The sequence below is a fragment of the Pagrus pagrus genome (genome assembly GCF_965226575.1).
Source record: "Pagrus pagrus genome assembly, chromosome: 16".
NCBI classification, from domain to species: Eukaryota; Metazoa; Chordata; class Actinopteri; order Spariformes; family Sparidae; genus Pagrus; species Pagrus pagrus.
In genome coordinates, this window is record NC_140200.1 from 1509847 (window position 1) to 1537647 (window position 27801).

A 27801-nucleotide genomic window follows, 5' to 3' on the forward strand; every position below is an offset into this window, starting at 1 on the left:
AAGGGAAAGGAGGAAGAGAGAAAGGAAATAAGAAGGGGAACAAGAAGGAGAGAAATTGAATGAGACAGAAAAGAGGGCGTAAGAGGGTAATGTGGGAAAGATGGAGAGAGAAGAAGTAGGAAGGGAGGAGGAGTCGGATGTGAAGAAAAGTAAAGGATGAAGAGAAGAAAGGAAGGAAGGTAATAAAGAAAAGAGATGAAAAAGGAAGGACTACTGTGGGAAAGGAAGAACTGATTGGAGGAAGGAAGGGAAGAAGGAAAACATAAAGTACAACAAGACAATTAAGAAATGCAGAAAGAACGGATGAAAAGATGGTCCGTAAACAAAAGTGATGTAATGGTAAAGAGATGATGAGAAGTAAAGAGGACAAGCTGAAAGACTCGGTAAGATAAAGTGATTGAGAAAATACAAGAGAATCATAAAGAGAATGATTATAAATAAACCAGATTAATAAAAAAAAAGTGAATGATGAAAGAATGAATGGATGAATGACAGTGAAAAGAAGAAAAGAAGAAAAGAGCAGTGTGACGAACAGGAAACAGAGAAGATCAAAGTAAAACGCAGCAGGCCTGTTTCTCAAGTGAGCATCCAGGGGGACTTTTACTTTGAAAAGAGCATCAGACAGCCTTTTAACCTCCGCTTACTCCTGGGAACTTTTATTTTGAAAGGAGATCACAGAGGGCGCAGACAGGGAGCTGCTGAGGGACTTTTACACTGAAGCGAGATCAGAGCGAGAAAGCTGGTCACAGCGCTGCTGATGGGTTGATCCCAACACCAGGAAGTACAAACAGCTGTTTCCTTCACAGGAAGTGTTTGAAATGTTTGACTGCTTTGGTCAGGACAGGTGGGGGGGGGGGTGTCCTCGTGGGTTATTTTGTCTTTTGGTCTGTTAAATATCAAATGTCTTCTGCAAATTATAGTCATATGATACACGGGAAGACATGTTGGTGAAGACATGGGAAGACATGTTAGTGTAGACACGAGAAGACATGTTAGTGTCAACACGGGAAGACATGTTAGTGTAGACACGGGAAGACATGTTAGTGTAGACACGAGAAGACATGTTAGTGTAGACACGAGAAGACATGTTAGTGTAGACACGGGAAGACATGTTAGTGTTGACACGGGAAGACATGTTAGAGTAGACACGGGAAGACATGTTAGTGTCAACACGGGAAGACATGTTAGTGTTGACACGGGAAGACATGTTAGAGTAGACACGGGAAGACATGTTAGTGTAGACATGGGAAGACATGTTAGTGTAGACACGGGAAGACATGTTAGTGTTGACACGGGAAGACATGTTAGAGTAGACACGGGAAGACATGTTAGTGTAGACACGGGAAGACATGTTAGAGTAGACACGGGAAGACATGTTAGAGTAGACACGGGAAGACATGTTAGTTTAGACACGGGAAGACATGTTAGTGTAGACACGGGAAGACATGTTAGTGTTGACACGGGAAGACATGTTAGAGTAGACACGGGAAGACATGTTAGTTTAGACACTGGAAGACATGTTAGAGTAGACACGGGAAGACATGTTAGTTTAGACACGGGAAGACATGTTAGTGTTGACACAGGAAGACATGTTAGTTTAGACACGGGAAGACATGTTAGTGTCGACACAGGAAGACATGTTAGTTTAGACACGGGAAGACATGTTAGTGTTGACACGGGAAGACATGTTAGTGTAGACACGAGAAGACATGTTAGTTTAGACACGAGAAGACAAAAACGTCAGGAAATGTCCACAAATCTCCACAGGTGTCTTTAAAGATCTCCAGTGGTGTGATCAGCCTTATTGTCTGTGATAACGCCACCTCCGTCTCCTGTCCCCTCCGTCTCCTGTCCCCTCCCCCTCCGTCCCCTCCACCTCCACTTTCAGGTGCAGCCATCGGGGGAACAGCGTCGGTTCCCTGTGGAACGTCTGTTGTGAAGCTCATACGTTGAGGTTCTGTCATGAACGTCTTAATGGATGTTTTTGTTCCTGTTTGTTTTCAGGGTGAGGGACCTGTGAGCTTTTATTAATGGAGTTTAACATCCAGCGAGAGTCACACGAGGGCTCACAGAGGACGGGGGGGGTCGTTAAAGAGGTCTTACAGCTTTGTTCTTTTTAATCTTAATAGATCGTCAGTAAAGCTTCGAGTCCGAAGGTTTGAATGAAGGCAGCGTGCGAGTGTGTGTTTGTTGTTCTCAGATGTAAGAGACACACACACACACACACACACACACACACACACACAGGAGGTGAACTCTGAATCAGTGAAGCAGACTGACGGCTCGCTGCTGCCACCATCTGGTCACCAACAGAACACACTTCCTGCCACTGATAACACACCTTGTGTAGATGTATGGAGCACATTACTGTGACGTGTTGGTGCTGTTACACTGTTGGTACTTACAATCACTTTGATCAAACACGGCCCATTACTACCAGCTTCTATTCCATGACGTGAGCATCACTACATCAGTACCACACTGTAAACCCAAACCCATTCATGACACAAACCCAAAGTCCACAAAAAGGGTCAAAACTGTCAAACTGACATAAAAACTTCATGTTCACGTGACACAAACAGTCGATCCTTGTAGGCTTGACATCATTTTTTTTATGTTAAGTGAACAATTTTGGATTTTTTAATTTATTTCACTAAAATGTGTATATAGTCTAATTAGTTTAAGGCCAATTAAAAACCTGGCGCACTTTTCATATGTTTTGATAGTTTAATTAACTAAGAATAATATTAAAATATAAACTAAATGTTTTATGTTAACATGACATATTGTCACCTGTGGAGAAACGTTCTGACATCAATATAGACTTTATTCATTTTAATAATGTGTCATGTGGCTGCGCTGATTCAGTTCGTCTTTTGCCTCTTTCGAGTTTTCACTTGTTGATGACAAAAATATTGCTGACATGTTGATTTCAATGGTTACATGTCATAGCTTTAACTGTGGGCCTTTCAGACAGAGCACCATTTTGCACTCAAAGTTCAACCAGGCTGAAGCAGGAAGTGGTCTTGGCCCGGCCAGCAGAGGTGACGGCTCATCTTCATAAACGGATCTGATCTTTATTGTTATTCTATTTCTCCTTTGAGACTTTTTAAACTATTAATCTGATGTGCTTTGGTTTGGACTCTTGTGTGACTGTAATTCTGAGCAACTCCATCCAGAGGAGTCAACAGTCCACACAGTGTTTCCTCCAGGAGAAGTTCAGATACTTGTGTAAAAACAGACTCTGGTAAAAGTAGAAGTACTGATTCAGCTTCTTTACTCCAGTAAAAGTAATAGAGTACAGGCTCTGACATGTACTCAGAGTATCAGAGTAAAAAGTCTCCCTCTGAAGGACATTTGTGGTCAAAGCTAACTGAAGCTCACGTCATATTAATATAATTCAAAGACTATTAAAGTTAAAGGTAGAGTCAGTAGGATTTGTCCCAGCTGTTCCTGAACGCACCACAAAGATAGTTGATTGTTGAGTCTCATTCCCAGGACGTCAAATAGCCACATGTTGGGTTGGTAAAGCGTCCCGAGCAGCAACAAAGAGAGAAAATAAGAAACTCTCTGCAGATACGAGACACTAACACGCCTTTTCTCCCCATTCCAGCCTCCCTCTCTGTCTGTTCACGTCTTTTACGTCTTTGTTTCGTCTCGCTGCGTCTGCCGTGCGTGATGTGCTCTGATAGGTCCACATCAGTCTGTGATGTTGGGAAGGCGGCGTGCGATGACGCCAAATAACAATGATCCATAATTCACCTCAGATGCATCAAACTAAAGTAACGAGGCTGTTTTGAAGCTGTGAGGAGGAGAAAGTTCAGATGTTTGTGTTCAGATGTAGAGAGGGAAAGTCTCAGAGATACTCAGGTACAGTACAGATACCTGAGACATGTACTGAAGGACAGTAACCATCACTGATGAAGACCTGATGTTGGAAACATGTTGGCTTTTTTAATGATTTATCCTCGACAATAATGGCTTTTTAATATTTCCTCCCTTGTTTCTTGACTTTTTCTTTGTTGGAGTATCTGGATCGTCTTTTAAATCACAGTACCTGAGTATTTGTACTTTGTTACCTCCCACCTTTGGCGGCCGGAGCCACTGGAAATAATGTGTTTTGGAGCACAGCGGTGCCATTGACCCAATCTGTCTGAAAGGCCCGTTACACTTGAATATTTGATCCACCACATTGATGTCAGTGAGACTGTGGCTGTGTCCAAATTCAGGGGCTGCAGCCCACGAAGTGCGCATTTGAAGGCCAATTACGTCACAACGCTGCGCGAAGGCTGTCCAAATTCAGAGGCTCCTTCAAACGCAGCCCACAAATGCAGCCTGGCCTTCCCTCTTTTCGGAGGACGCACCGCTACTATCCTCCGCGGCCTCACATATCCCAAGATCCTTTGCGCGCCGCTGCTCAGTCCCGAAACAGAAGAGGAAGCAAGAGAAAATGGCGACATCAAGTGGCGCAGACATGACATTCAAATTTAAGTAATGGGTTTATACTCGGTTTTTAGTCATTTGAACATCCAACGCCAGATATGTTAAACTTCAAAACCTCCAAATTTCAACTTTCAGTTAAAATACGTGACGCTGGTGATGCTGTGGTAAATATAGTTGTTATTCACCAATGGGTTCATGTTTATTTTGTAATGTTGATGATTCAATTTAGATTTGACACATTTTGTCGTTAATTTTTGTACACACACAAATAAATGTACACGTTTGATAGATTTGAACCAAAACAGACTTTAATGCATCTCTTCATTCACAATCGTGACGTAAGGGTAAGGGCGGGAACATCTGGTGAGGCAACCAGGAAATACTCCGAAGGCTAGACCGTCCCATTTAACAACGGTGGACGAGGCTTTCAAAGACCTGTCCGAAGGACCCGGCCCTCGTGGACCGCGAAGGCTAGGCCACTGAAGGCTGCAGCCCCTGAATTTGGACACAGCCTTAGTGTCACAGTTTGAGAAAAGGTGAGGACCCAAACACAGAAACACAAGGGAGGCAGGGAGGATAAGGAACAAAAGCAAGCGTCATTAAACCAAAGCTGAACAATCCAAAAACCAGAGAACCCCAAAAAACCAAGAAGAGGAAATTCCAAAAATACAAAGTAGAAACTAAGAAAAAAGCAAAAGTACAACTCAGGAAAAACACGAGGAATAAAGCAGGAAAATAACAGCGGGAACAAAAAGCAGAAAACACACCACAGGGAGAAACGGGGAGACACTGGAGGAAACAGGCTCAGGTGAAACACGGGAGGAAACGGACCATCTGACAAAGACAAGAGGAGCACAAAGACTATATACACACACACTAATGAGGGGATGAGCTGCAGGTGGAGTGAGGCGGGGAAAGGACAGGTGAGGGAAAGGAACGGAAAAACACCTGAAGGAGGGAAACCAGAACACTGGAGAACGGGTCAAAGACAACACAAGAGCAGAAAACACCTATAAAACACACATAATGACTCAGAAACGACAGGACCGAGACACTTAGTATAAGAAAGGCAGGAAAAAAGAACAAGTACACAGAAATATGATCCAGCAGTGATGAGAAAGATCCTTAAAGTGCAGACTTCAGCACTCTGACATCAACCTCCAAGATTCAGGATGAAGTGAAGATGAACAACAGTTGTGTCCTTCAACAGTGAGCAGGTGAGAAACAAAGAGAAACAGAGAGCCACAGACTTTACACTAGTTCACACTAGTTTAACCTGTGTAAACTTTAAATGACTGTACATTTACACAACGGATCAACAATACTGGATTTTGGCCTTTTAGGCGACGCTGATATATGCACATAGTTTTTAGTCATGACAACAATCATAACACATCTGATTATAAATACAAAACACTAACAGCAGAGCTCTTATATTCTTAATCACTGTCAGGACTAGGTTTAATGTCCTGTTACTTGCTGATGGTGTATGGCAGGTGTGTAGGGATCTGAACTCTGCTGACACTGCAGAGTCACTTTGTGTTCAGGGTATCTGAGTGAATCAAGAACAGAAAACCTGAATCCAGACTCTGGTCCAGGTCCAGGTTCCAGGTCCAGGTGGAGGAGGTGTCCGAGCGTGGAGCAGAAAGAGTGGAGGAGTGTCAGTGTGTCTGCAGAGACGGTGTAGAAGGACAGAGCAGCAGCAGAGTGGTCCAGATACACTGATGACACTCTGTCACATCCAGAGGAACACAGGGATGATGCTGGACTGGACAGTGGAGCTGATCTCAGAGCAGGTCACACTGCAGCACTGACATCATCTCCACGTGTTGTGATTGGTCTGTCAGTCACTGCTGGATGAAGCTCTCCTCTCCGCCCAGTCAGAGCCTCTCCACCCACCAGCTGATGGTGCTGCTTCAACCTCTCTGGACCATCAGGACACAGCTGATCCTCTCAACACCTCCACCTTTCATCACTTCCAGCTGATGAGAAGCAGAGAGACAGCAGAAGTGATACATGAGTGTTGACAGAGACTCCCTCCATCAGCTGTCAGTCAGTGATATAAAGACCAGCAGGACTTCAGTCCTGTTCAGACCACAAGTGGAGCGGCTGTGTAGCGTAGCCAGCTTCCTTTCAGCTCTCATGTTAACGTGTTGGAGTGAAGCTCACAGACCTGCAGACACATCAAGTGTGTTTACTCTGCAGGTTTCACTCAAGTACACAGTGAAATAAACTGCTCAGAGTCCCTGAACGCATCATCACTGCAGAAACACTTTGATGATGATTCACTGCTGTTAGAAACCAGAGTCTCAGTCACACCTGAATATTTCATCTGCCTTAAATATTACAAATATGTAAATATGGAGTCTGTTGTAAAAACATCTGGATAAAACTAAAGACAGATGGACAGATAAATATTTGATGTTAAAGCTCCTACATGTTCATACAAAGACTGAACAGTCAACACCAGCTGTGGTTACTGGACTTCAGCAGAGGTTCTGGTCTGTGAGGAGACCACATGGTTACTAAATGTAACCGTGGTTCTCTGAAATAAGAGTCAGTGATTTGCAGGCTTCAGTCAGACCGATCTGTACGGTGGCCCTGAAGGTCAAAACACAACCACACTTCAGATTATGGAAAAGGTGGGACGGCGTTCTTGTTTGTTATTGGACAGAACCAGAGTCTCTGGTGACAGTTTGATGTTTTGTGGGATGTTGTTGTGATTTGACCTTCAGGGCCACCGTAGACCTGAGAGCTGTGACACAGATGGACTGATCAGTTGTTCAGTGTTAAAATGAGAGAACAAAGATTTGATGCTACAACAGTTTGATGGATGAGGACCGCTGTCTCTACACATCCTGTGATGCTGTCAGCTGTGATCCAGCTTTACTTCCTGTAGACATGAACACAACAAGCTTCTGGCTCATCTGATTGGCTGACTGTTCCCCCTCTATCTCTTTCTGTCCAATCCTGAAGCCTGTCACCGTTCTCCTCTCAGCTTCACTGAGGAAAGCAGGAAATGCTGGATCTTTATTTTGATACTGACTGTTTATTACAATACTGCTGAAACCAGCATGGACTGACTCCAACTCTCTACTGACCTCAGAGTCTCCAGTCGACAGTTTGGACTCTCCACAAGTTCAGACAGCAGCTTCACGTCTGGATCCTGCAGGTCGTTGTTACTCAGCTCCAGCTCTCTCAGATGGGAGGGGTTGGACTTCAGAGCTGAGGCCAGAGGAGCACAGCTGATCTCTGACAACCTGCAGCCCCACAATCTGAATAAAGAATAAATGATGAAGCTTCACAGTTTAAATATTCAGTCAGTATAAACGTCACAAAGCTTCATTAAAATGTTGTAAAAAGACAATTCTGAAAATATGTTATTGTCTGATAGTTAAAATAGAGATTATTTAACTTTTCATTGTAGTATGTATTTTTCTCATCACTTTAAAATACATTTTAAAAAACATGACTTGTAATCTAAGATGAAAATCAATAGTTGAGGATGTTCAGAGTGAATTATTCATGTTGTTATATGAAGGTTTTAAATGTGCAGCTCAACATTGCTCTGCCACAGTCAATGGACTAAACCACAGAAGAAGAAAACAGACTTTAGCATTAAGATACTCAGTGTGGATCAGTATAATATCAGCCTGATGTCTGCAGTTTAGTGTCAACACAACTTTCACATCATATTAATCTGAGCACAGAAGTAAAAAATGGTGTCTGACCTCAGAGCCTCCAGTCGACAGTTTGGACTCTCCAGTCCAGCAGAGAGAAGCTTCACTCCTGAATCCTGCAGCTTGTTGTGACTCAGGTCCAGCTGTCTCAGATGGGAGGGGTTGGACTTCAGAGCTGAGGCCAGAGAAGCACAGCTGATCTCTGACAACCTGCAGAGACTCAATCTGAATAAAGAATAAATGCTGTAAGTTTAAAAGACTTTAATGTTCCTGCTTGAAATCATTCAGTGTTTAATAATCTGTTCAGAGCTGAAGAAGGTTCAGAATGTAGACATTTAGAAAATGAAGCTCCAAACACCTGAACCCACAACCCCTTTACAAAGGTGACAAACAAACATTATGTAACCCGGGTGCAGGAAGCAGTCTTTTTTGTTTTCCTTCTTCCTTAATATCGCGGTATTACCTGAACTCTCACAACGTCGCCGATCACGTGACAGGTCACTGCCAATCACGGCCAAGTATTAGTAAACGGAAGCCGCCGTAACTTCCGGTCTCTCTAGCCTAATATTAATAATAATAATAATAATAATAATAACTATTATCAGAACTGTACATTTATACATGCTACATAATTTGGCGAGCTAGCCAGGAGGATTTGGTAAGGTATTAGAACACACACATTTATTTTTTTGTTGTACAGTAAGAACAATACGTCATGGATATTTTTGATAAACATGGGATTAAGGTACCTAATGAAGTTATGGTTGAAGGCATGACAAATACTGAAACTGATGAAGAAGTCATTGATTATCTGAAACAATATGGGTCCATTTCTAAAATGGTAGCAATTGATGAACCAGGCTCTTCTGATTTGATAAAACACTCATTGTTGAATACAGTTCGGGTGCTGCGGTGCGTGCGTTGCAAAACCTTTTACCATATTGGCACTACACGAGTAATCCAAAAGTAGCATATGAAATCTTGGATCTGTCGACGGTTTGTGCCGCGCAGGTAGGAAACGCCACAACAAAGTCTTATCTTGTAGAGTTGCAAACCCTCGCGAAACTCACCGGTAGGGATTTTGCGGAGGTTCTGAACAGTGCAATGTCTAAAATTGGTCACTCTGTCACCAAGCTGCAGCCTGTCCTGACCTCGGCGGAAGGGCCACGGGGAAATTAAGGGAAGCCACCACCACAGGATGCTTCATGCTTTGTGTCTTCGGCAGCACCACCAGCTGCAGCCTTCACTGTGCCCACCATCACATTTCCCAGCAGAAGGAGGAGCCCACTGTTCAGTTGTAACGCAGGCCAGACCTGGATCAGCTACACCCACTATGGCCGCTCATGAGACCAATCCTCCAGAAGTGCAGCGTTATGTTGTTGAGCTCATCGTCAAGAGTGAAGGTAATGGCTCTCACCACTCAGCACAGAGACTCAGATCATTCTCTGGCAAAGTGCCACGGCCACAGAATGAGACAGACTATGATACATGGCGTTCCGGTGTGGATTTGCTGTTGCAGGATCCTTCAGTTTCTGATCTCCACCGCTCAAGAAGAATTTTTGAAAGTCTGCTGCCCCCTGCTGCTGATATGATCAAGCACCTGCGACCTGACACACCACCAGCCATCTACCTGCAAACACTGGATTCTGCGTATGGAACAGTGCAAGACGGAGATGAACTTTATGCAAAATTCATTGACACATTTCAAAATACTTGAGAGAAACCGTCTATGTACCTTCAAAGACTTCAAGTTGCACTGAACATGGTTGTGAAACGAGGAGGGATCCTGGAAGCTGAGGTTAGTAAGCATCTCCTCAGTCAGTTTTGCAGAGGCTGCTGGAACGACTCATCGCTCAGCTGCAACTCAAGCAACGGAAATTGAACCCACCTTCCTTCTCAGAACTGCTGCTCTGGCTCCGCACTGAGGAAGACGGCGAAGCTGCTAAAGCGCTGAGGATGAGGCAGCATCTGGGCCCCAGCAAGCCAAAAGCCAGCGCCCAAGCCCAGTATGTCGTCACCGACAGTGACGAGAAAGGTGTGTGTGCTGCACTTACCACAATCACGCAGCAACTCACAAAGCAGCTGGCTGAGATCCAGCGACAGCTTGCCACCTTAACTGCTGCGCAGGCAAGTCCAACGAAGCCTGCTGTTTCAAGAGCCACTAATGGCGGTGGATCAGGTGGAGGTCCAAGGGCTGGTAAGTCAAATGCTATGCTACCTGCTCGCAGCCAGCCTTCTGGACCAAAGCCTGGCTACTGTTTCCATTGTGGTGAAGACGGTCACATCAAACTCCAGTGCGACAATCCCCCGAACCCAGCTCTTGTCACGAGGAAAAGAAAAGAGTTTGCAGAAAGACAGCAGAGATGGCGACGTTCTCCTGATTCGACTCAGCATTTAAACTAACAGTGGTTCCTGTTAAGGGGCGAACAGTCACCATTGAGGACCAACAATGTCCCATGAATAAGGAAATTGTGGAGTGTGCAGAGCTGAACAGGTTTTCTCCCGACATGTTGCACCTGCCTGAAGGACTAGTGGGCTCAAGGTGCACTGCGGTTGTGAACATTGCTGGCCAAGAGTGTCAAGGTCTCCTGGACACCGGATCACAAGTAACTACCATCCCAGTCTCATACTACAATCTGCACTTCTTGGATCAACCAGTCCAACCCCTCCATGATCTTCTCCAGGTGGAAGGTGCAGCCGGTCAAGCTGTTCCATACCTTGGGTACGTCGAAACTGCCATAACATTTCCATCAAGCTTCCTGGGCACGGAGTATACTGTTTCCACCCTTGCTCTTGTCGTCCCTGATGTTCGACCGGACTTCCAGTCCCCTGAGTTGATCAGTATGAATACCCTTGAAGTGTTGTATACACAGTATTCAAGTATGCCCAATGACTTTATGCCCACCTTACCTGGATATCGTGCAGTGTTGAAGCGGTTGCAGATTCGTCACCAGCATGGCCCCGAAGGAGTTATCAGACTAGCCAGTCAACTTCCTGTACTGATCCCTGCTGGCCAAACCGTTGTTGTGGATGGAACAGCCGAGGTCCCAACACCAGTTGTCAACCAGAGTGCAATCATTGAACATCCCACAACCCCCCTGCCTGGTGGCCTTTGTGTGGTGAACTGTCTGATAACGCTTCAAGATCAGCCACTGAGATCTGTTCCTGTTGTTCTGCGTAATGCATCTGAGCAAGATGTTTTTGTCCCCCCCAGTAGTGTCATCGCTGATATTGGACCATCTCTGTGTATCCTGTCACACCACGCTGAGTCTCGGCCCCCCACATCAGGGAACCATTCCAGAGCCACCTTGGATTATGAGTTTGGAGACTCCCCCATTCCGGAAGAATGGAAAATTCACGTCTCACACAAACTCAACGAGCTTCCTGATGTTTTCTCACATCACAGCCTGGACTTCGGATGCACTGACAAGGTGAGGCATTCCATAAAACTCCACGATGAGACTCCATTTAAACACCGTGCTCGACCAATCCACCGCCATGACATCGAATCGGTCCAAAATCATCTGCGAGACCTGCTTGACACTGGGGTGATTCGGGAGTCGGAATCGCCATTCTCCTCGCCTATCGTTGTTGTCCGGAAGAAGAACAATGATGTTCGTCTTTGTATCGACTACAGAAAACTGAATCTCCAGACCATCAAGGACGCTTACGCACTTCCCAACCTGGAGGAGTCGTTTTCAGCGTTGACAGGTTCTCGATGGTTCAGCGTATTGGATTTAAAATCTGGATACTATCAAATCGAAATGAGTGAAGTAGACAAGCCCAAGACAGCCTTTGTGACACCCCTCGGATTCTGGGAGTTAACAGGATGCCGCAAGGTGTTACGAATGCTCCCAGCACATTCCAACGTCTGATGGAAAGATGCATGGGCGATTTGAACTTGAAGGAAGTGCTTGTTTTTCTCGACGACCTGATCATAGAACTCTGTGCGGTCCATGGAGAGGAACAAGGCCCGCTTTGACAAGCGTGTGATACCATCTGCCCTGGAGGAGGGGGATAGAGTGTTGGTGCGCAACGTGAAACTTCGTGGAAAACACAAGCTCGAAGACAAGTGGGAGCGTGATGTTTATGTTGTTGTCAAGCGTGCCGGGGATCTCCCAGTTGATACGCCTGTCCAGAAAATGACATGAACAGAGCTACTCGGACTCTCCACAGGGATCTCCTCCTGCCGTGTGGTTTTCTCTCGGCTAGTGTTGAGGATGAGGCATCAGTTCCTGTTCCGGTCCACCGACCTCGAACCTGCAGTCAACCACAAACTGACACAGATGTCCTTGAAGGCCTGGTGGGTGAAGAAACTGATCTCCTGTCTTTGCCTGTCTGTCAGCCTGCTCGATTCAGTGTAGTCCACCTACCTGCAGTTTAATGTGTAGCAGATTCTGCCAGCGATGCCCCTGCTTCATCTCCAAGCAGTTCAGATTCCGCTTGTCCTCTGCTACCTGCTGCTCCTGTTACCTCTGACTCTTCAACTCCTCACCTACATGCAGTGGAAGAGGCTTCTTCAGCAGCTGAAGTGGAGCTATCCTGTGGACCTGTGGAGGAAAGCTTACCTGTTAAAGGAATCCTGCCTGTTGAAGGAAATGTACCTGTGGAAGGAAACTTACCTGTGGCTGTTGATGTAATCCAACCAGATGAGCCTCATGAGAATCATGACCCTCGGAGTGACCAAGGTGAGACATGCACTCCACAAGTTGAGTTGACCACTGATCAAAGCGTTGTTGATGACAGGGGTAGTGTACAGTCCGAAGCTGCCACTTTAAGATATTCCACTCGTCATTGACAGCCGCCTGAGCGACTCCAATATTCTGCCTTAGGCACTCCGCTTGTTTCTGTTTTTCAGTCCCTTTTTCAGGGGTTAGCAAATGCCTTGAGTCCCACACCTGCAGCAGATGCTCACCCTGTGCCTCATGTTTTTGTTCTGTAGCATGCACCAGGACGTGCATGGTTTAAAGGGGGGAGGGTGTAACCCGGGTGCAGGAAGCAGTCTTTTTTGTTTTCCCTCTTCCTTAATATTGCGGTATTACCTGAACTCTTGCAACGTCACCGATCACGTGACAGGTCACTGCCAATCACGGCCAAGTATTAGTAAACGGAAGCCGCCGTAACTTCCGGCCTCTTCCGGTCCAGCCACACGCGTTGTTTCGTGCTGCAGGAGCCGACCGCCGCTGGGTCCGCTGCGGGGTTCTGGGGGGTTTTGATCGCGCCGTCTGCACCGAACTGGCCAGGTGGCATGGAGATGATGATGATGATCATGTGATGATTGTGATGGCGAGCTACCCAAGAGTCTTAACTGAATAGTGATCAGCGATTCCCCCGCAGTTCACTCTGCTCCTGCCGGGTGGGGTAGGAGGCTCCCTGGAGTCAGCCAGCACCCTTTGCACCACACACTTCCCAGACACAACCCCCCTCCCTTCTGCTTCCCTATTTTCTAATACATGGTACCTATTTTCTACGCAATTACCCCGTCTCTGTGTGTTGTTTCCATTACTCCATTTCCTCCCTGAGCCGAGCTAACATCTTCTGTGGGTCTAGCCTAATATTAATAACTATCATCAAAACTGTACATTTATACATGCTACAATTAACACCTTCCTCACTCTGTGATTGGTGAGCTGAGTGCAGGTGAGATAGAGCCCAGGTTTGAACTTCTCTCTCAGCTCTTTTTTCATTTGTCACACAACTATTTCTGTCACTTTGAAATATGAACTGAGTGAAACACTACCAATGTCTTCCAGGAGAGAACATGTGAGAAGTTACCTCCATATTTAAACCATTGTTGAGCCTCCAGCAGCTCTTGGCTCCACCTTTGGCTGTCTGAAACAGCTATGAACACGTTTAGCTTCACTGATGCACACTGATCCCATGCTAAAAGGTGGAGTTAACACACTGCAGACCACTGATTGGTCAGTGGGAACAGCCAGAGTCATCTCGTCCTCCACGCTCTGAAGTAACATTTCACTTTCTACCTTCTCAGCAGTCTTCTGTCTCGCTGCCTGCAGCCTTTCTCAAGAAAAGCTAGTTTCCTTGTTGTGATGAACAACCACACGTGTGTGCTGTGTGTAGAGAGTGTGTGGTCGAGCAAGAGAGAGAGAGCAAAAAATGTAAATTAATTACATTTTATAGATACACAGAAACACATGAACTGACCTCAGAGTCTCCAGTCGACAGTTTGGACTCTCCAGTCCAGCAGAGAGAAGCTTCACTCCTGAATCCTGCAGCTCATTGACACTCAGGTCCAGCTCTCTCAGATGGGAGGTGTTGGACTTCAGAGCTGAGGCCAGAGAAGCACAGCTGATCTCTGACAAACTGCAGTTCTCCAATCTGAATAAAGAATAAATGCTGTAAGTTTAAAATACTTTAATGTTCCTGCTTGAAATCATTCAGTGTTTAATAATCTGTTCAGAGCTAAAGAAGGTTCAGAATGTAGACGTTTAGAAAATGAAGCTCCAAACACCTGAACCCAACAGGATGCAGGTTCAACACTGTCACATACACAAAGTGAAACAGAGCTCTCATTAATATTAATGACAACGTGCTGCTGCTTCAATAAAGACGTAGTGATGTCACCTCTTAAACTCTGCAGCTCCACCAGAGGCTCCATCTATACAAACTCATGTTGTGCAGCCAAATTAAAACCCACAGAAACTGATGTAACATTTGATTCTGCTATTTAAAGCTCCAGTTATTAAGATAGTTGAATTCTGAGTCTCGTTCCAACTCGTCAAATACTGACGCTTTGGGATTGCAGGTCGGGTCGGACGCCATCCCAAAGCGTCAGTATTTGACGGGTTGGGAACGAGACTCAAAAATCAACTCTCTTACTGTCGCCCTGGGTCATTTAATTATCCCCAAATATTTAAATTACAAGTTTTCTTGGATATTAAGAGGTTCATGTAAGTTTTGATCTGAATAAATGTGTTTTGATGTTATTAACATGGTTCATTTAATATGAACTTCATACTGCCACTTTAAGTAGGTTGTTTGCAGTGTAGCTGGCTAACATGTGGCATAAACAGAGTACAACCTATGTTGTTTAACTTTATTGTATGTGATTGGTTGTGTATGAATCATGACACTTCCTGTTTGGTGATTGGCTGTGGGGCGGAAGCTAGCAGAGCAGAGTGAACTGTTGCTGTTTTCGAAACCGCATACTACCGTACTGCCTACTGTGTTAGTATATACTGTATGCTGCATACTGAATGTGGGATTCAGCATGCTACTTCATTTCACATGTACAACAGCCTGGATTTCTATTGTACCTATAGCTTTCGTCACAATAGTCAAGTGAAGCATACCCGTCTGCAGCCTGCAGAAAGGGACGGAACTAAAGGTCAATTTGTGATTGGCTGGAATTCAACTGTAGGCGTAGCTAAACGTCGCCAGTGATTGGCTGAAATTTGAATGTGGGCATGGCTAAATGTCGCTTGTGATTGGTCACGCCAGCCGTCAATCAAACTCAAAGTTTTTTTTTATTGAACGATAATTGTACACAATATATTGGCATGGTACATTGCAATACAGAATACACAAGGCACCTAGACAAGCCTCAGAATGTCACCAAATGTATAAGATGCAAAAAAGAAGCAAACTCAAAAGAAGAAGAAGGAGGTTATGGCCGGCCAGCCCTCCCCTCCGGAGCGAGAGGGACCCCTTATTATGGATCTATTATGACCCGTATGCAGGGACAAGAGCGCTGCCATAGCTCATCCACACTGGAACTCCCAGCCGGAAGTTGCTCTTCTTCATGTATATCATTCACCGTTCCATACCGGTAGGCTTATATCCGAGACTCAACAAAATACCAGAGTTTTATTCTGTGCAAAGTGCCAGTCAAGTATGTTAATTGGTCCCATGAAAAACAATGAAACCCTTCCCGGACATTTTCATGAATTTATAAAACCCGCCCGGACGCCCCGGACAGGATGTAAAAAGTGGACATGTCCGGGGGACAAAAGAGGACGTTGGTCACCTAGATGTTAGCACATTAGCATCCACCAGCTTGTTTACATTTAGGGACTGACCGCGTAAAAGAGAAAGAAGAAGAAATAGAAGAGATTTGCTGCTGTTGAAGTGTACCAAGACGACATGTGAAAGTGTCACATTATGTTTTGTTCATATATTTTATCTTAGTGAAATTACGGCGGTTGGACGTGCAGGCTATATCACGGTCAGTCCCTAAATGTAAACAAGCTGGTGGATGCTAATGTGTTAACATCTAGGTGACCAACGTCCTCTTTTGCCCCCCGGAAAATGTCCAATATATGAAACCCTTCCCAGACATTTTCATGAATTTATAAAACGTTTCACATGTCGTCTTAGTACACTTCAACAGCAGCAAATCTCTTCTATTTCTTATTCTTCTTCTTTCTCTTTTACGGCGAAGGGAAACCTCCTTCTTCTTCTTCTTTTGAATTTGATTGACGGCTGGCGTGAATAATCACAAGCGACATTTAGCCATGCCCACATTCGAATTTCAGCCAATCACTGGTGACGTTTAGCCACGCCCACAGTTGAATTCCAGCCAATCACAAATCGACCTTCAGTTCCGTCCCTTTCTGCAGGCTGCAGACGCGGTACACTTGAGCCAAGTAGCCTATGCACTGTACTTTTGTTATGTGAACAAACATAAATGCTGTACCACTCCGGAGTACGTGACGAGGACGTCATGATCCCGGCTCCAGCGCATTGCATTGTGGGAAACAGTAGGCAGAGTAGACTGGTCGGATGCATACTGGAAATATTTTCCGAATCAGTACGACATCCGGGAACTTTTCGCATACTGCAGATTTTGCTTTTGCATGCTGCATACTACATACTACGTTTTGGCCAAATCAGTAAGTACTAGCAGTATAGTATGCGGTTTGGAATACAGCCTCTGTGAAAAAAGAAACGGAGAGAAGTCGGCGGCAGCAGTAGTGAAGAGAAGCAGAACAGAGAGGCTGTGTCTTTTGTCCAACGTGACTTCAACATCATCCAACATCCTTTTTTCAAAGATTCAACACTTTCTTTTCAGAGATTTAAATCTCTGTGTATCTGTGCATGCTGTACGTCAGGCAGTAATAAACAATAATGTAGTGTCACCTGTCGCTGTGTGTGTGTGTGTGTGTGTGTGTGTGTGTGTGTGTGTGTGTGTGATAGAAATATATAATCTGGAGTCAAACTGTTCAGACTGTCAAACTTTAAACTGAGTTGTTGTGATTTGAGCTCAGACAAACCCAGAAAACAAGTGAACTGGAGGAAATGTAAAACTTCCGTTATGATTTAAATGTTATAGATACACAGAAACACATGAACTGACCTCAGAGTCTCCAGTCGGCAGTTTGGACTCTCCAGTCCAGCACAGAGAAGCTTCACTCCTGAATCCTGCAGCAGCTTGTTGTCACTCAGGTCCAGTTCTGTCAGATGGGAGGGGTTGGACTTCAGAGCTGAGGCCACGACTTCATAGTGACTCTCTGAGAGTCCACAGTTGATAAATCTGTGATTACAGATAAAAGATGATTAAAACAATAAAATGTGAGACTTTATTGTAAAAACAGATTCATACATGTTGCATCACAAAGCACAGGTGGTCAGTTGGTCAGCCTGAGCTGGTCAGTCATTGATCACAAGGTTTGTAGTTTGAAACCTGAGCTCCTTCTGTCCACGAGGCCCCAGACTTTCCCTGCCTGAGGAGATCAGAGGGGCTGAATCGCTGCCCCATTTTATATCAGCCCCCAAAACACACTGAATAAAGCTGCGTTTAACCCTGATGTGGATGTTTTTATCTTCATGTTTGATTCATTCTGTTGTCTTTATATTTATATTTGTAATTGTCGGGTAAAACTTGCTTTTTCTTGTGACTCTTTCATTGTTTTGCTGTTTAATGTGTGTACAGCACTTTGTAACTGCTTTTAAAAGTCTTATATCCAGAAAATAAATCAATAAATGAACTTCCCTGAGTGTCCTTGAGCAACATGAACCACAAACTGATGTTCAGGACAAAGTGTCCAGATGACTGTAATGTAAACGAGTCAGACTGAGTTGATTTATATTCATGAAGCTTTATGTAAATTCACTGTAGGTTGTAACTGCACTCGTATGTGTTGACCTCAGTTATGTGCTTGTGTGGATTTTGTTCTTTGATGCATTTTATTCTCCGTCTGCTTTTCACCTCCCATTAAATTAATCCAGCGTCTTCTACTGCATCAATAGTGTAATTAGTACTAAAGATTGAGTTATCATCATTAGATGGGTGATCATTTGTCTCAGGTGGAGTTCACCTGGCTGAAGGAAATGTTTTGGAAAGTAGACGACTACATGTCATTTCATCTCTGAGCTTGGTGATGATCATTGATTCAATCAGCAGGTTTCATACTTGTTGAGGAAAACATGTGTCGTGTTGAGGTTTTATATAATGCATGTGTGTAAAGTGTTTGTCTTTAATACTGAAGGCTTCAGCTTCACCAGGATTTTTAATGTTCATCACATCTGGACTTACCGAGCCTTTCTACAGTTCCTCACAGCTGGAATCAATCTCTGTTTTCCGTCCCATGATGTTTTGTATTTCTCTGTGTCCAACTCATCCAGAACCTCCTCTGACATCTGCAGCATGTAGGCCAGAGCTGAGCAGTGGATCTCAGAGAGTTTCTTCTCTGATCTGTTTTCTGACTTCAGGAACTCTTGGATCTCCTGATGGACTGAGTGGTCGTTCATCTCCGTCAGACAGTGGAAGATGTTGATGCTTCTGTCAGGAGAGATCTCATAACTTTTCATCTCCTTCAGGTTGTTGATGGCTCTCTGGATGATTTCTGGACTGTTGTCTGTCTGACCCAGCAGACCTCCTAAGAGTCTCTGGTTGGACTTCAGAGAGAGTCCATGAAGGAAGCGAACAAACAGGTCCAGGTGACCATTTTTACTCCTCAGGGATGTCTTCATTGCTCTCTTCAGGAAGTCATACATGGAAGAATCACTGTTTTTATACCTCTGACCTGTCAGGAAATCCTCCTCTTCATCCTCTTCGTCCTCATCCTGATCATCCTCCTCATGTCCTCTCAGGAAGTCCTTCAGTACCTTTGTGTTCCTGTTGGTGTAACAGTGGAACATGTAGACTGCAGCCAGAAACTCCTGAACGCTCAGATGAACAAAGCAGTAGACTGTTTTCTGGAAGATCACACTCTCTCTTCTGAAGATCTCTGTACAAACTCCTGAGTACACCGAGGCCTCTGTGACATTAAGACCACACCGCTCCAGGTCTTCTTGGTAGAACATGATGTTTCCTGTCTCCAGATGTTCAAACGCCAGCCTCCCCAGGTTCAGAAGAACTTCCCCGTCAGCCTCCATCAGCTCCTGTGGACTCGTCTCATGTCCCTCATCGTACTTCTGCTTCTTCCTCTTTGTCTGAACCAGCAGGAAGTGTGAGTACATGTCAGTCAGGGTCTTGGGCAGCTCTCCTCTCTGGTCTGTAGTCAACATGTGCTCCAGAACTGTAGCAGTGATCCAGCAGAAGACTGGGATCAGACACATGATGTGGAGGCTCCTGGAGGTCTTGATGTGTGAGATGACTCTGCTGGACAGATCTTCATCACTGAACCTCCTCCTGAAGTACTCCTCCTTCTGGGCGTCAGTGAAGCCTCGTACTTCTGTTACCCTGTCAACACGTGAAGGAGGGATCTGATTGGCCGCTGCAGGTCGGGAAGTTATCCAGACGAGAGCCGAGGGAAGCAGCTTCCCCTCGATGAGGTTTGTCAGCAGCACGCTGACTGATGACTTCTGTGTGACATCAGACACGACCTCATGGTTCTTGAAGTCCAGTGAAAGTCTGCTTTCATCCAGGCCGTCAAAGATGAACAGAAGTTTACAGACAGCGAGCTTCTCTGCTGTCACCTTCTGTAATGTTGGATGGAAAACATGGAGCAGCCTGAGAAGACTGTACTGCTCATCTCTGATCAGGTTCAGCTCCCTGAACGAGAGCAGAACCAGCAGACTGACATCTTGGTTTTCGGAGCCCTCGGCCCAGTCCAGAGTGAACTTCAGCACTGAGAAGGTTTTTCCAACTCCAGCGACGCCGTTGGTCAGAACCACTCTGATGGGTCTCTGTTGGTCAGGTGAGGCTTTAAAGATGTCGCAGCACCTGATTGGAGTTTCACTGAAGGTCTTCTTCTTGGAAACTGTCTCCAGCTGCCTCACCTCATGTTGGGTATTAACCTCTTCACTCTGTCCCTCTGTGATGTAGAGCTCAGTGTAGATCTTGTTAAGGAGGGTTCCACTTCCTGTTTCATCACTTCCTTCAGTCACACGTTCACATCTCCTCCTCAGACTGATCTTATGTTCATGGAAAACCTCCTGCAGACCAACATTCACTGAAAAGAGAAAAAAGTGGGAGACAAAAAATACAATGAGACAATCAGCAGTCAGTGGTCTTTTCATTACAGATTAAAAACCATCAGTATCACAACATGTTTGTTGTTTTCTTTGTCTTTCTTTCCACCTTAACGTCGTGGAGAGGTTTGTGTGTCCCTGTGATCCTCGGACCTCTGTTGTCGGGAGCTCTGTTGTCTCGCTAAGCTAATTAGCCCCAGAGGAGGAGCCAGACTGAGAGTGATTCAAAGAGCCTATATGAATCAGCCACAAAGGTGCTGCAGCACCTGCACCAGGAAAGAGACATCAGGGCACCTTTCTGGAGCTAAACCTGGGAGTGGAGGTCGCTGGTGAAGTATTCCTGTCTGACACTTCTCCATCTCCATCGATGCATACAGAGAACAAACAGCTCTCTGATTGGTTAATGTGTGACATAACAAATGTATTAAAACAACAAGTAGTGTGTTCAGACATGAAGACATCAGCAGACAGTTATATAGTCTTACTTTGTACAGGGCTGGTCAGACTGGCTGTCTGCAGTCCAGCTCTTGTTCTGGATCTTTCCCCACACTGGGGACAGGAGGAGTGTCCTGGTGAAGCAGACTGGTCCCAGTATGATGTGATGCACTGTCTGCAGAACCAGTGTCCACAGCTGGTAGAGACTGGATCCTTCAGGACGTCCTGACAGGAAACACAGCAGGACGGCTGCTCCTCCACAGAAACATGCCTCCTCTTCCTCTCTCTGTGAAGACATTTCTGTACAACATGTATGGACCCAAATAGTCGACTATCCTGATATTGGTTCATTTTTTTGTTGCTGTTTTCTTCATAAATATGGACTATCAATAAAGTCGATCTACAAACTAGCTCATCAATATGCACAACAGGTGCACACTGATGAAGTTTCCCATACGTTCACGTATTTGTTGCAGACCAACACGATATCAAAAGGCTGCCACCCTCTCACTCACGTACACATGACATAGTGTTTCCCACACATAGACTTTACTTGGGCGGGCCAACAAGGTATATCAACGGCCACTAAAGTTTATCTGATGACCCATTTAAGCATTTTGTAAGTGTGAGAGAACAACAGCATTCGTAATGGTTTAACAAGTGGACAATCTCCTCCTTGAACCGACACCTTACCGTGGTGGAGGGGTTTGAACACCTGAATGATCCTAGGAGCTATGTTGTCCGGGGCTTAATGCCCCTGGTAGGGTCTCCCAAGGCAAAAAGGTCCTAGGTGACAGGTCAGACTAAGAGCGGTTCCAAAGCCCCATATGAAAAAGATAAGAACAAGGACGTTGATGTCGCCCGGAATGGCGTCACCGGGCAACGTAAACACAGGTGAGCGCCTGGTGGCCGGGTCTTTGCCCACGGGACCCGGCCGGGCACAGCCCGAAGGAGCGACAGTGTTACCTGGAGGGGTGTGATTGGGAGGAACGGCCTCCCCAATCTGAACCAGAGTGGTGTTGTTGGACTTCTGTGCTAGTCACAGTTTGTCCATAACAAACACCATGTTCAGGCATAAGGGTGTCCATCAAGGCGCCTCAGGAAGGGGAAGCAGCCCTCCACCAACACTGGTGGTGATGGTGGGGAGCTGTTGACCTCGACTGGGGATATTGTCGGGCAGTGGAAGGAATACTTCGAGGATCTCCTCAATCCCACTGACACGCCTTCCATAGAGGAAGCAGAGGCTGGGGACTCGGAGCTTGATCCATTGATCACCCAAGCCGAAGTCACTGAGGTAGTTCGGAAGCTCCTCAGCGGCAAAGCACCGGGGGTGGATGAGATCCGCCCTGAGTACCTCAAGTCTCTGGATGTTGTGGGGCTGTCTTGGCTGACATGTCTCTGCAACATCGCGTGGCAGTTGGGGACAGTGCCTCTGGACTGGCAGACCGGAGGGTGTGTTCCAACTATCGTGGGATCACACTTCTCAGCCTCCCTGGTAAAGTCTATTCCAGGGTACTGGAGAGGAGAATTCAGCCGATAGTCGAACCTCGGATTCAGGAGGAACAATGCGGTTTTCGTCCTGGCCGTGGAACACTGGACCAGCTCTATACCCTCCGCAGGGTCCTGGAGGGTTCATGGGAGTTTGCCCAACCAGTCCACATGTTTTTTGTGGACTTGGAGAAGGTATTCGACCGTGTCCCCCGTGGCATTCTGTGGGAGGTGCTTCGGGAGTACGGGGTCGGGGGCCCTCTGCTAAGGGCTGTACGGTCCCTGTACAACCGGAGCAGGAGCCTGGTTCACATTGCCGGCAGTAAGTCAGTCCTGTTCCCGGTGCATGTTGGACTCCGGCAGGGCTGCCCTTTGTCATCGGTTCTGTTCATTATTTTTATGGACAGAATTTCTAGACGCAGTCATGGGCCGGAGGGGATCTGGTTCGGGAGCCACAGGATTTCATCCCTGCTTTTCGCAGACGATGTTGTCTTGTTCAAGTATCTTGGGGTCTTGCTCACGAGTGAGGGAAGGATGGAGCGCGAGATTGACAGGCCGATCAGTGCAGCAGCCGCAGTAATGCGGTCGTTGTATCGGTCTCTCGTGGTGAAGAGAGAGCTGAGCCAAAAGGCGAAGCTCTCGATTTACCAGTCAATCTACGTTCCTACCCTCACCTATGGTCATGAACTTTGGGTGGTGACCGAAAGAATAAGATCCCGGATACAAGCAGCCGAAATGAGTTTCCTTCGCAGGGTGGCGGGGCACTCTCTTAGAGATAGGGTGAGGAGCTCTGTCACACGGGAGGAGCTCGGAGTAGAGCTGCTGCTCCTCCACATCGAGAGGAGCCAGCTGAGGTGGCTCGGGCATCTGTATCGGATGCCCCCTGGACGCCTCTCGCGGGAGGTGTTCCAGGCATGCCCCACCGGGGGGAGGAGACCCCGAGGAAGACACAGGACACGCTGGAGTGACTATGTCACCCGGCTGGCCTGGGAACGCCTTGGGATCCTCCCGGAGGAGCTGGAGGAAGTGTCCGGGGAGAGGGAAATCTGGGTGTCCCTGCTCAGACAGCTGCCCCAGCGACCCAGCCCCGGATAAGCGGAAGAAAATGGATGGATGGATGGATGGATGTATGGGCAATCTCCCCTCACTCTATCCCTCCTGTACCTCTACCTGCTCTGCACAGAAAAGAGAGAGACATTCTCCAGAAATACCGTGAGCAGTTTGTGGCTATTAAACCCAGATTAAGATCATCTCAGTTTGAAACAGTGTCTGCAGGAATAGTTCTGTACAAAAGATAATCACACTCCCCCACAGCCATGGTACATTCCGGGGGATGGGCCAGTGAAACCTGCAGTGCACCTAATTAGCACACCTGTCTCCCCCTATGTAGTCAATCCTTTCCCACACAGCCAGTCCTGTTGTCCCTCAGCACGGTGTGCATACTTATCTATGTGAGTAATGTCATGAATTGGTGTTCTTGATGTGATATTTGCTGCAGGTTTGTACACATTATGGGAGCTGGTGTTGGGATGTTGGTTCACTGGGTGCTCTACTGGTTTAATGATTAATGTTTGTTTCTCACTTATGATGCACTCATGGTGGTTTTCTAACGAGCACTTTGTTTATAGTGAGTAATATATTTTTACAATTATTAAGTTTCTGTCGAAGTTTCCAGCCTGAATTTGGTAATCACTATTTGTTTATATCCTTTATAGTAACCACACACCTTTTATGCTTTCAATCACAAACGTCAATAAAGAGCTTAATTAAACCTGAGCTACTGGCTCCTCATGATTCTGACGGATCAACTTCATTTCTCCAAACCGGCAATAGTCAAGACAGGATAGTCACATCAGCTATTCCTTTATAACAAGTTCTTTAAGAGAACATTTTGTCTTCATCCTCAAAGCATCATCTTCATCAGGTCAGTTAACAGTAAGGACAGTCTCTTACTCTGAGTCTGATGGTCCAGGTTCATTACTGAAGTTTACAGGACGATCTTGGGACCAGTCACTCTTCATAGACAGACAGCTGGATACTGGAGACTCTGCTCTCTGTCTGTTGGACTGAACTCTGCAAACACCAACATGTTTGTATTGATATCACATGAATCTTTGAGGAAAAGTCTAATTACAAATTCATAGAGGGAGCAAACTCCTCCTGTCCATAAATAAGAAGTTTAACAATTTCTATTTGTCCTCTTTGATTAGATTACAGTTTTTTACGTGACTGACAGCACTAAGAGGAAGATGGGACGAATGATCTCTCTGTCATGAGTCCCAAAAGGTTTGTTAAAGTTAGTTAGCAAATACATTGCTGTTGAAATATACAAACACAACATGAACAAAACATGTCATTGTGAGAGGGAACTGAAAAAAGTCACATAAATGAGTTAGTATCAGGTGTCTTACTTTGAGTCTGATGGTCCAGGTTCATTACTGAAGGCTAGAGGATGATCTTTGGACCAGTCACTCTTCATAGACAGACAGCTGGATACTGGAGACTCTGCTCTCTGTCTGTTGGACTGAACTCTGCAAACACATGTTTGTATTGATATCACATGAATCTTTGAGAAATTCTCTGATGAAAAGTCATTTAAGAAGCTCTAAATACACAAACTACTGCTACTGTTGATGTTCAAAGTTTCTATTTGTCCTCTTAGATCAGATTACAGCTTTTTAGGAGACTGACAGCTGCCACAGATAGTAAGAGGAACATGAGCCGTGAAAAGTCTGTTAGATTTAGGTAGAAAATACATCCCTACTAAAAAAAACATCTTAGATCAGCTTAGGCCGGTTGATGGTTTTAGCTGGTTTTAGCTGGTTTAACAAGCTGGTTGATGGTTTTAGCTGGTAAAACTGGCTGGTTGATGGTTTTAGCTGGTTCAATAGGCTGGTTGATGGTTTTAGATGGTCTGAGTGGTTTTAGCTGGTTGATGGTTTTAGATGGTCTTAGCTGGTTGATGGTGTAGAAGCTGGTTGAATAGGCTGGTTGATAGTTTTAGACGTGTAACCCACATTAAAAATCATGTCACTAGCCCTGTATATGTCATTTAGACACTCTCAGCGCTCTCATCTGATGTTAAAGAGTTAAATATTAGAGAGGTGGATTAAACTAGCTACAAATCGATGATGTAAGTTAAAAAGGATGCATAAGTTATGTGTCTGTTAAAAATAATACTGTTGTGGATGGTAATTCATGAATAATTGGTTACATTTATGGTTAAAACTAATTCATAGTAATTCATTTTAGTGTGTGTATGTGTTTCCTTGAAATTTGGTAATATATTTCATGCCTAGAGCTGAGAAAATGTTGAGATCTCACAAGAAACTGAGACAGAATCAGATGAAGATCCTTACAACTTTGCACTTCCTGTGTAGGTTGTTTTTTTGTGCTAGTCTGATCAACTGTCAGAGAAATGGAGAGAGAGAGACGATTAAGATGGCGAGCCCAGCCCAGCGATTCTGAGAGAGAGAGAGAAAGAGAGAGAGTTGGAGATGTGGTGTGGCCAGCCGCAGAACCTACTTCGAAGACTCCAGATCATCTGAATCACACATTCTGAGAGCAGAGAAGACACACACACTCTTCACCTACCTGGGTAGTAGAGATTTAGGATGAAGTACTTGAATGGACATTGATACAGAACATTCACACAATTGGATCCCTTTTTCAGAACTGAACTTCATTGAGTTGGAGAGCTCAACTTCAACGGACTCTTATTTTGTATTTTTTTTTTTTTTGTGGCGCCTTATTTTGGTAAATAAAAGTACAGCTAAGCTGTCAATGTTATTATTGTTGTGCATTGATATTAAAGTGTCACCTGTTGAAATTAAACCACACCCACTCCTTTTTGTGAGTAAATTCCTGGTGCAACTCCTACCGGACCTAGAGCGATGTGATGTCTCCTTAACCTAAAAGTCAGGACCAAAGGTGCTACAGACGGTTTTCAATGTACACTTTTCAGCAGGAAATAAGTTATGTGTGCATGGGTTGGGGGTGGGGGATGAGAGTCAGTTAGTGTGTTGTGTTTGAATTGAAACGTGCACTGTGACATTGCTGCTGTAGCAAGTGGTCAGATCGGGCATGGGGAAATGATTTTATCTACTGTATTCATGTAGGGCACTGTGTGCAATCATTTCATCTTTCGCTGTAAGTTTTTGTAAAGTGTTCTTTAGTTCGAGCAATTGACCAGCCAGTGGGTAGTGGGCAAGACAACAAGACAGAGAAGTAATTTAAACGAGTGCTTTATTATTCATATAAATATCTAAAAAGCTAATTGAGTCCAGGGGAAATTAATTAAAAAGTACTAGAAGGGGATGGCTGCAGGTGTGGGTTCTGTGTGACCTGGTGAGTGGCTGGGCTTCACTGTCACCAGGCTGGCAGGCTGGATCCGGCTGGTCGACTGGTGCACTGCTCAATGTTGAGCAGGTGCTGTTTATGGTGTTGATTGTATATACCTGTATATTTTGTGGCTCCTGGAGTCTTGTCTGTCCAAAATGAATTTCTCCCAAGGGAGACAATAAAGATTCAAACTGAAATGGTGGCGTATTCTACTTGCTTTGGGGGGAATAATAGAAACTTATAACTCTTCACCATCCTGACCACCCTGACCAGCTAAGACCAGCTGACCAAAACCTAGCTAAAACCATCAAACCAGCTTAGACCAGCTTAACCATCCTAAGCTGGTCTAAGCTGGTTTTTTAGTAGGGATTTTAGATGAATTTTCAATATAAAAATACAAAATCAACAAAACAAAGCACGGCAGTGAGAGAGGGAGCAGAAAAAAGTCACATAAATGAGTTAGTATCAGGTGTCTTACTTTGAGTCTGATGGTTCAGGTTCATAACTGAAGTCTGGAGGACTTTTGGACCGGTCCCTCTTCACAGACAGACAGCTGGATACTGGAGACTCTGCTCTGTTCTTCTCCTCCTTCACACAAACACTCATCTTCCGCTCTGAAGTCAGTCTGAGAGGTGAAACAGTAGCTGTGAGCTCAGGACACAAGAATCAGGACACAAGTTTGTTCAAGAGTTACACAAGACGGAGAGAGCGGGAAGTAACACACACTCTCTCTCCCCTTCACACACACATTATACAGTATAATAAAGCAGCCAGAAGTCCACCTGCTCACTTTTCTTCACACCTGTGCTTGTTTTCTTGGGTTACTGTAGGTTAAAGAGGATTATTCAGCCAATCAGGACTTTGTGTCCACAGATGAATCAAAGTGTTGAGTTCACTCCAACATTTCTTTCCTCCACAGTCCACAGGGAGAAAACTGACTCACAGTAAGTAAAGTCACAGTCAATAATCACAATGTGTTGTTAACACTCACCCTGCCTCAGACTGCAGCTGCTCTCCTTCTGCTCTTCGTCTTAAAATT

General features: G+C 45.2%; 1 protein-coding gene across 1 annotated transcript; it reads right to left on the reverse strand.

Moving 5' to 3' along the window:
* Positions 1-4893: 4893 nt before the first annotated feature.
* LOC311271249 (protein NLRC3-like) lies at positions 4894-27439 on the reverse strand. Its single transcript, XM_084376853.1, has 10 exons — positions 27241-27439; positions 24833-24952; positions 24375-24494; positions 20984-21219; positions 18619-20479; positions 17440-17616; positions 14289-14462; positions 8175-8348; positions 7545-7718; positions 4894-6425 (listed from the first exon to the last, which is right to left on the reverse strand). Exons 1-10 carry the CDS (start codon positions 27366-27368, stop codon positions 6416-6418), a joined length of 3174 nt encoding a protein of 1057 aa, XP_084232979.1. The 5' UTR covers positions 27369-27439; the 3' UTR covers positions 4894-6415.
* Between the last annotated feature and the right edge of the window lie 362 nt (positions 27440-27801).